Source organism: Malurus melanocephalus, unplaced genomic scaffold (genome assembly GCF_030028575.1).
Source record: "Malurus melanocephalus ecotype Western Australia unplaced genomic scaffold, MMel_1.1 scaffold_775, whole genome shotgun sequence".
Lineage (NCBI taxonomy): Eukaryota > Metazoa > Chordata > Aves > Passeriformes > Maluridae > Malurus > Malurus melanocephalus.
In genome coordinates, this window is record NW_026624007.1 from 7070 (window position 1) to 17135 (window position 10066).

Consider the following 10066-nt stretch of genomic DNA (forward strand, 5'->3'; position numbering starts at 1 on the left):
AAAAAACCAAAATCAAATGGTAGAACAGGTAGTGGAGCTCTTTGAAAGTTGTTCAAAGGGACTCCGTCAATACGAAACTCCTATTTATGGTTTTGGGTTTGGTTTTTTTTTATTTTTTTTCCTGCCTCCTCCTTTCTTTTGTTGATACAATCTTGGAAGTGGGAGGAGGATTTACAGAAATGCTTGTGTTTTTTAAGCTGCTGCCTCAGACACCTTTTTTTTCCCCACGTAAACATTGTGCAAGAAACCGAAAAGGAAAACAAGGAAAGCAAACACAGCAAAGTCCTCATCAGACCCTTTCTCTGATCRCTCCAGGATCTGAAAATCAGCTTTGCCATGAATGTGTCCCCACAGATGCACCCAGGACAGAACTGGAAAAGCCAGGTTTAAACCCATCCCAGCCTTTAAACCAGATCAGTGACTCCTCTGAAGGGACAGAGCAGGGGCTCAGCAGCACTGGGGCTCTCTAAGGAACCTCCAAACCCCTCTGGTCCTCCTTCAGGTAAATCCTGACTGGAAAATGTTGCTCTGGGGTGTGTGAAATACCCTCAAATTCAAAAATACCCTCAAATTCAAAGAAAGAGGAGCATCCTTCATCCCCCGCTGTGCTGGATCCCATTGGGACATCCTCAAGGCCAGTGATGAGGACCACGCCAACAACCAACACTTTGAGCTACAAAAGTGAGTTTTTAGGAGATTTTTTTGCCACTGATTTCAGCAGCAGCACCGTTGAGGTGACGTGAATGACGTGCAGAGCTGGCACACGATGCCAAGGACTGTGAATTTACCAAAAAAAAAGCACCAGGAGCTCTGTGGACGCTGCTTTTGTTCTCCTCCAGGTGCTCCCCGGTCACTTGGAGGCCGTGCACGGGCTGAGCAGGCTCAGGAGAAGGTTAAATCGCAGCAAATTTGGGTTTTCATGTGAATCAACAAGCGAAGGCAGAATTTGTGGGGTCCTTTGGCTTTTCCTTCGCTGCCTGGCTTGTGGGATCTCCATCTGCGCCTTGGCTACTGGGCGATGCTTAAATGAAAAAACGGTGCCAGCCCTGGGTTTGCAGAGAGCAGGGCTCTAAAATCAAAGTTTTTCTTGGGGATTTGCATTGGTTTGGCTGAACCAAAGGTGCCAGGGAGCAGGGAATGGTCCAACTTTCTTCGGGCTGGCAGGATCACCACGAGGCACATGTTAGTGGGGAGTGGGAATGGATGATGAAGGGCATAATTATGGGGCAGGATGTGGGAAATGATGCTCTGGAAGGTTTCAGGGTTTGCCCAAGGATGTGGGGGGATGGATGGAGGTGGGGCTGGAGCTCWGCAGCTCYGTTTCTCGTGCMTGAGCGCRGTGTCCAGRMCGGTGCTCCYGCYGGGAAGTGGTTTTGGCGTGGAKTGCCCATACCTTTACCWCRAYTTTTTGGCTGCTGGGCAATGTTCAAATGAGCTCATGGCCAAAGCCCTGCCAGCCCTGGGTTTGCAGGGAGCAGGGCTCTTAAAATCAACGTTTTTCTTGGGGATTTGCACTGGTTTGGCTGAWCCAAAGGTGYCAGGAAGCAGGGAATGGTCCAACTTTCTTCGCACTGACGGAGTCACCATGCAGCACACGGCGGCGGGGAACGGGAATGGGTGATGAAGGGCGTAATTACGGGGCAGGAGTGCTCTGGAAGGTTTCAGGGTTTGCCCAAGGAYGTGGGGGGATGGATGGAGGTGGGGCTGGAGCTYRGCAGCTCCRRTTCTCRTGCMTGARYGYRGTGTCCAGGMCGGTGCTCCYKCCGGGAAGTRGTTTTGGCGTGRAKTGCTGATACYTTTACCTCGATTTTTTGGCTGCTGGGCAATGCTCAAACGATCTCACACCTAGACCCGTGCCAGCCCTGGTTTTGCAGGGAGCAGGGCTCTAAAATCAGTGTTTTCCTTGGGGATTTGCACAGGTTTGGAGCCGTTTGCAAAGGTGCAAGTGGCTGTCAAAAAAACTGTAAAGACCTGGAGAACTGGCCTGGATGTCTCTCCCTGGAAGCTATGGAAAGCAGTACTTGCAGTCCTGTTTGAACTTGCTAGTTGATGAGTTAAAAGGTTGTTTTGACCCTTCGGGATATTTTTTTTTTTTTTAAATACTCCTTTCACCTTCCTTCTTCCAGCTTTATGAGAGGGCCAAGCCAAGAGCTTTGTGCTCAATAGTAGGAGTGTAATTACAGCAAGTCTGGGCGAGCGGCTCTCCCCCAGGGCTGTTTCAGAGTTGTTTTTTGCTTCTCTTCTCTCTTTTTTTTTTTTATTTCCACGTTGTTGTTCTCGTTCCTCCTCCTCTCCACGCAGCAGCAGCTGTGGGACCCCGCTCTTCCCCCGGAGCCGGGGGATGTGATTCTGGCTGCAGGAAGGAGATGAGGAGAAAGGGAGATGGAAGGGAGAGGGAGCCAAGGAATTGGTGAGGGCTGGACGGGACCCAGAGCAGCTGCTTGGGCTGGGGGAGTCAGGGGGAGYCAGGGGAGGGGTTGGAGTGGAGCAGAGAGGAGAAGAGAGGAGCAGAGTGGAGCAGAGCAGGCAGCGTCGGCGGCACAGGGAGCGCTGCCCGCCCGGGATGCAGCTCCCGGCTCCGTGTCCTGGCTCCATCTCCTGCATCAACTGCATCTCCCAGCTCCTGCATCTCCTGCAGCTCCTGCATCTCCCAGCTCCTGCATCTCCTGCATCTCCCAGCTCCATCTCCTGGCTCAATCTTCCACATCTCCTGCATCAACTGCATCTTCTAGCTCCCCCATCTCCTGCATCTCCTGGCTCCATCTCCCGGCTCGATCTTCCACATCTCCCCCATCTCCTGCCTCCCCCATCAATTGCATCTTCCGGCTCCTCCATGTCCTGTATCTCCTGCAGCTCCCAGGTCTCACATCTCCAGCATCTCCTGCATCTCATGCATCTCCTCCATCTTCCCCATCTCTCACATCTTCCCCATCTCCCCCATCTCCTGCATCTCCCAGCTCCATCTCCCAGCTCAATCTTCCTCATCTCCTGCATCAACTGCATCTCCTGCCTCCCCCATCAACTGCATCTCCCGGCTCCTCCATGTCCTGCATCTCCCGCAGCTCCCAGGTCCCACATCTCCCCCATCTCCTGCATCTCCAGCATCTCCTGAATCTCCTCATCTTCCCCATCTCTCGCATCTCTCCCATCTCCTTCATCTCCCCCATCTTTCCTGTCTCCCACATCTTCCCCATCTCCTGCATTTCCCACATCTCTCCCATCTCCTGCATCTCCTGAATCTCTCACATCTCCCCCATCCCCAGCATCTCTGACATCTTCCCCATCTCCTGCATTTCCCACATCTCTCCCATCCCCAGCATCTCCCACATCTTCCCTGAATCTCCTGCATCTCTCACATTTTCTGCATCTCCCACCTCTTGCATCTCCAGCATCTCCCCCATCTCCAGCATCTCCCACATCTCCTGGATTTCCCATCTCCAACATCTCCTGGATCTCCTGGATCTCCCTGCTCTCACATCTCCCACATCTCCTGGATTTCTCATCTCCAGCATCTCCCACATCTCCTGGCTCTCCCTGTTCCCACATTTCCTGCGTCTCCAGGCTCAAGTTGTGTCCAAGACCTGTGGCATCAGCACCTCCTCCTGCTCCTGGGAAATGCCCTGCTTGGAAAARTTCCTAAATCCTCAAATCCTCCTGGGGCCAGGCTGCAGCCATGGCCTGAATTCTTGTTTTCCAGGGAAAAACCAGCATCTTTGGGATCTGATATTCCCCTGTGCGAGTTTCTCTTCCCCTGTGCCTTTCCATCTCGTCTGGAGGACTGGATTTGTTTTGGAATAAACTGGGTGCAACCCCAGGTTGGTCCTGCTGGAAAGAGCAGCAATCATCAAAGTCCCTTTAATTCTCAATTAGTCCGTCTGCCCAAGGCTTTGAAATTGGTGAGATAAACCTGGCTGGAAGTTAAATCTGAATTAACCTCGCCTTGCATGGGTGACCTCTGATGGTAGCAAAGCTGGTTCCTGTCGGGGAAACCCTTTCCTGGGCCAAAATGGGAATATTTGGGTGCATCCCCCTGGCAGGGCACCCATCCCATGTGGGAGCTGAGCTGGCCCTGGCACGGGGCTGCTGTGCTGGGGTATTTTTAGAGGAGATAAGACTGGTGGCAGCAGAGAGGGCTCCGTTTCAGGGCGCTCCGACTCTTTAATTATGTTTTTGGTCTAGRAAATTATAGAGTTCCTGGAGCATAAATAGAGAACTCACGGAAGGTAATTGCACCTCTGGGTGCAAGATGAGCTGGGAGAGGCCGTGTGGAGTTCGGGATGGTGGGAAGAGAGAGGAATGGGCTCCTTGGGGCTGCTGGAKCTTGCCCTGAGTGTTGCCCCCAATATTTCCACCCAAGTTGGACACCCCATCCTCTCCATGGCACTTTTGGGTGACCCTCAACCCCATAAAGGTGGGGACCAGTCCTGTGAGTCACCCCACTGCCATTAATCCCTGTATTTTTTGGACAAACCCACCCTTGGGTCCTCCCAAAAGTCATGATCGCAATCTGCCCCTGCTGGAATCACCTTTTACCCRCTCACAAGTGCTGASTTGGCTTTATWAATTTCTTCCTCATCTTGGGAGCGCTGCCAGATGTCCTTGTGACCTGTAAATTCTGCCTTTTTTATGTCCATTATCRGTGGTGAAWCCTTCTTCCCRAGCTTTGGTAACCTCCCCTCAGCTCTGAGCTCATGTCCAGCCCTAAAACCTCAACAAAGCAATCCTACCAACAAGTAATTTATTTTTTTTAACACCTGGTTATCACTTAAAGCTTGTTTGCTACTCTGTTTYGTGGATTAAACCTCCCTTTTTGCAGATTAGTTTGAAAGTATCCAAAGATCAAACATCAAAGAGYATTTTTGCTTAAGAAAATTTTATGTATTCCATATTTTGTGACAGCTGGGTGAAGCTGAGGTTTCCTGGGGGTGGTGGAGATGTTCTCCCTGCCCTGCACTTGGCTCCGTGGGGAGAAAAGACATTTAAAAAGGTGKTTTTTTTTTTCACTCTTCTCATGAGTGGGGAACCTGAAAGGAGAACGTGAGTTTCCTCTGATTTTCCTTTTCCCTTGGTTTCCACCTGTAATCCAGAAATGCACTATGTGGGGGCCTCAGCATCCATTTTTTCCCTCTGTRTGCTTCCCAAAATGATATTCTGCAGCAAAAAGGGTGAATGAAGGATCATTTTAAAATGCTTTATTTTAATGCAGACAAGTTTGATATTTGGGGTGTGCTTTTCTTTTAAAGCATAAATTAAAACCCCCCCAAAGCTCTGGGTTGATAATTTTCTATGTCCCCACATTTTCGTGGTTCCCCCAATTACGCAAGGAGATTTCTCCAGGTGGGACATAATTTTTCGAGCACTTCCCCACCCCATCCTTCGAGTCCTGATGTTTTTTGGGATCTGGAGCGATGAGTTTGGGGCAAATCCAGCAAACTCATCGCTCGAGAGGGAAATCAAAGTTCTCGGTGATGGGGGGAAGGCTGACAGCTGGAGCTGGGAGATAGGAGGGGGACTCTGGAGAAAACAACTGGGGTTGGATGAGGAAATTTGGGCTTCAAATCCACCTCCAGCTGCAGTTTGTGGAGCAGTTTTGCAGAGCTTTCCCCCAACCTCTCTCCTCTGGTTTAACCCTCCACCTGGTTGGGTGCTGGCAATGAGGAATTTCCCCCTCCCTCATCTTCCTCCCGCTACAAATACATGGAGCAAAGCCGCCCAGCTCTGTTTATTGAACACAAATAGGAGATAAAATAGTGGAAAACTAATTTTTTCATGCTCATTGGTGGGAAAGATTAAAATTATGCAAATCCTCGGCAGCCAGCTTGGTGCAGAGATAAGGGGATGTTCAAGTCAGCTGGCTGCCTGCTAATTCACTCATTGAAAACGAAATGAGCAGGAAAAGCTTCGAGCGGCGTCACCGGCCCCTCACAGCGCCGGGATTTCAGTGCTGGGAGGGAGCTGAACAAAGAAAATGATTTTTTTTTGGAGGTGTGAGGATCCTTGCTGGGGTGGTCACCCCGAAATCAGGTTGTGGTCAGTGTTTGGGAGATTTGGGGTGCGGCGCTTCTGCCTTGGCCGAGGTTTGACCCTGCAATGACCTGAAATGCCCTGGAATGGTGAATCTGGGTGGGAATGAGGTGGAATCCTTCACCTTCATCCCTCTGTTGGATTCCATGAGCAGAGCAAGGCTGGGACTGAGTGAGAAACCACCAAATGAGAGCGATGCTGGTGATGCCTGAAGATTTTACCTTCTCTRTTTCCATCTCTCTGTAACCCTGGGATTCTCCAGTGTTTAACTCCAGACTCCACAGACAGTGCTGAGCTCCTGCTCTCCCATTTTCACACAAAACAATTCCTCTCCAGCCCCAAACTCAAGGACACCTCCCTGGGCCAGGCCCCAAGAGATGGAAAGAACAGAGAATTGGGGGGAGCCAAGTTGGAGTTTTTGACTGCATTGGCTGCAGCTGCAATTGGAGGATTCAGCCCCGATTTTGTGCAAATGGACAAAAGTGAGAAAGGGTGAAAAASCCGTGAGCCATTGTCCATTGTGGGTGTGGGACTGCCCTGAATRGCCCTGAAGGCCCTGAAATGACAGAACTGCTTTGGATTCTCTCAATTCTCTCCAGTTTCTGATTTAGGTAAATCATCAGAATAAGATAAGGCAGGAGAACCACGAATGGCTTTGGCTACAGCTCTGGAGGTGAAGGAAAACCRAGCACACAGGAGCTGAGCCAAACCCCTCTGTGATTTTAGGATTTTAGGGGGGGGCAGCTGATCTCTCCCACACCCCTGATCCACRACACAGAAATGGAAAAACACCTCTGGTGCTCCCTGAGGTCACCCCTTTCCCATCCATCAGCACCTCCAGCCCGAGGGCACACGGGGAAAGTGGAGAGGGAGCCGTGCCCAGCCCGGGCAGAGCTGCCAGCCGGGTTCCACCCTACAAAAGAGGCAGAAAAACCACGGGTCAGGAGCGGCAGCTGGAACCAGAGGAGCCAGGGAAGGCAGCGACGGCCCCACTCGCCAAAAAATACACAAGGGGAACAAAACAGCGCGGGCAGGCACAAAAAAAAAAAAAAAAAAAAAAAAAAAAAAAAAAAAAGAGCCCACAAGAGTTTTCAATGACAAAAGCAAACAAATAGATTTGTGAATAAATATTGATTTGACAGGAAGTGAGACAAGGGCTTCCAAAAACACTCGCTGGCAGAGGGACCCGCTGCCAGCACAATSAGAGGCCGTCATCGTTTCCTGGGTGCTTCTGCACCATCGGCAGCTTCAGCTGCTTCAAAGGATTTTGGGTTGTGGGGTTTTTTTGGTCCCCCTCTGTGCCTGGAAAATCTTGATGAGATGTTGAGAAATCCCAATGAATAAATGCACGCACTGAGGAGACKGTGCTGGGCAAAGGAGCAGCACAGCAAAAGCAAAAAACCTCACTGTTCACCYTAATTCCTCTCCAGAGCTGGGCAGTTAATGCTTTCCAAGAATGAATCAGGGATGGAGGAGGACCCTACAAGGCTCGGTTTGGTCTAAAGGAGTTAAAGATTCCTTCAGCCAAAGCTCAGGGCTGAGTCAGAGCCCGAGTTMGAGGCGAGGAGATGCTGCTCCACTCGCTTTTTTCTGACCACAACCACATCTGCACACACCCTGCTCCTCCCCAGACACACCCACGGGCCTTTCATCCCGGGAAAACCCCCAGAGCACAGGTGCTTTGCAAAAATCCATTAATGTGCCCACACGGGGAATTTCAAACCTCGGTTCCCACTACAAAGCGGGAGAGACCGGGGGATGAGGGAGGGAGAGGTGGGCACCGGTTTGATCCTAAATCCTAAACCTAAATCAGAAACTGGAGAGAATTGAGAGAATCCAAAGCAGTTCTGTTATTGCAGGGCCTTCAGGGCAGTCCCACACCCACAATGGACAATGGCTCACGGGTTTTTCACCCTTTCTCACTTTTGTCCATTTGCACAAAATCGGGGCTGAATCCTCCAATTGCAGCTGCAGCCAATGCAGTCAAAAACTCCAACTTGGCTCCCCCAATTCTCTGTTCTTTCCATCTCTTGGGGCCTGGCCCAGGGAGGTGTCCTTGAGTTTGGGGCTGCAGAGGAATTGTTTTGTGTAAAAATGGGAGAGCAGGAGCTCAGCACTGTCTGTGCAGTCTGGAGTTAAACACTGGAGAATTCCAGGGTCACAGATCCATGGAAATAGAGAAGTTGAAATCCTAAGGGATCAATTCTTGGACACGTTGGGGCCATTCTCAGGGTCCTGGGGAGTGTGGGACACCCCCTGCCCCTCCCTGCCCGTGCTGTCCCCTCCTGGCTGGCTCATTGGCACTGTCCTGGTGCCCAATATGGGGACAAGGATGGGGATGTGGCTCCTGTCCCTCTCTGCTCATTTTCTGACTGGTGGCAGAGCCCTTTCACCCACCCAAATCTTCCAGATGGTGACAATGCCACGACAGCAGCAGGGACAGAGCTGGAGCTGCAGGTGGGATTTAAAAAAAAAAGGATTTTTAGAGCCAGCTGAGGACCTGGGTGCTCCAGAATGTGGGGAGAGCTTTGCCTCCCCCTTGGTTCGTCTGCTGAGCCCCAGAGCTGGAATATTTATTTATCTGCCCCCAGCCAAATCAGGCGAAGCTAAATTGAGCTGTGGCAGGCGAAAGTGTGAAGCGTATTATTAGGAACAGGGAGCTCTTGTTCCACAGCTGCTGCCGCTGCTGCCGTTGGTAATTAATGTTTGAGGAATTGCAGATCTTCATTAGGAGAACAATTAGATTAACGAGAGAACTCGAGCCGAGGCTGTAGTGGGAAAGGGCTGGGCTTGGGCTGGGGGGAGAAAAGGGTTTAAAAACAAAATAAAATCCCTCCCTGGCAGCTTGCCTGGCTGCTCCGGAGGCTGCTGATGCTCTGGGAGGTGCTGGGAGGAGATTGCTCCTTCCCTTCCGAGCAGTGACAGAAACCTGGGGACTCGATTTGGGGAGGGAATGAACACGGGGGCTTTTTTGGGGAAGGAAAAGAAGGAAAGAGCAGATCCACCATGGCCATAAATATTTCAGGCAGYCGAGGCAGAGGGTTATTAGCACGGAGAGCTTGGGGCAGAGGCTGCCCAGGGCTCTGCCAGGTCCTGGGCTGGCATCGTTAAAAGCTTTAATTGGTGTCTTTTTTGCTGGAAACGCTGACCCCTCCGAGGCAGGRGCGCCTGCGGGGTCTGGCCTTAATTCAGACCAGTGAACAAGGCTGTTTTTGGGGTAAAATTCTTCCAAAGTTGAGGGGTTTAAGATGCTTCTTGTCAAAATTTTTTTAGCAGGTGTTGTTTGGGGTTCTCTCACCCCCTGTGCTGGGTCCATCCAGGAACCCACAGCAGCTTTGCCCTCTCACGAGCGAGGTGCTCACCGCTGGCAGATGGGCAGGATGCTGCAGGAATCGGCTCAGGAGAAATGAACCGTTCAGGGAGGCTGTAAAAMCACCCAAAGTACAGCAGGAGGGAGGTTGGAAGGTCAATTAATCCCTCTCGCTGGCCTGATGAATGAGTTGCTTTCCCGAAAACCTGCAGCGGTGCTGTCCCCACCCCTGSGTCCCTGCTGTGACCCCACTGCTGGCTCAGCACCAACCACTGCGAGATTTGGGGATGGGGTGTTGTAAATCCCAAAGGTGTTATTGGGGTGATGCCTGATCTGGGTTTAYCTAAACCAGAAACTGGGCAGAATTGAGAGAMTCCAAAGCAGTTCTGTTGATTTCAGGGCCTTCAGGTAGCAGATTCTGTGATCAGATCTTGGTTTTTCTGTTCCTTTCAGGGGAGGGGAAGGCAGAGCTGGGGGGTCCCTGGGTGATGCTCCGGGCTGGGTTCCACTGATGCCAAAAAATCTGGGTTTATCTAAAATTGAGAATTGACAGAATCAAAATCATTTCCATTTATTGCAGGACCTTCAGGGCCATCCAGGGCAGTCCCACACCCACAATGGACAATGGCTCACGGGTTTTTCACCCTTTCTCACTTTTGTCCATTTGCACAAAATCGGGGCTGAATCCTCCAATTGCAGCTGCAGCCAATGCAGTCAAAAACTCCAACTTGG

At 51.1% G+C, this 10066-nt stretch overlaps 1 protein-coding gene across 1 annotated transcript in view; it reads left to right on the top strand.

The window, feature by feature from the left end:
- Positions 1 to 579: 579 nt before the first annotated feature.
- Positions 580 to 10066, top strand: part of LOC130584834 (receptor-type tyrosine-protein phosphatase S-like) — a 56722-nt gene continuing 47235 nt past the window's right edge. The window contains exon 1 of the mRNA XM_057385063.1: positions 580 to 681. Within this exon, the coding sequence (XP_057241046.1) occupies positions 642 to 681 (40 nt within the window). The 5' untranslated portion in view covers positions 580 to 641. The remainder of the gene's footprint in view (positions 682 to 10066) is intronic.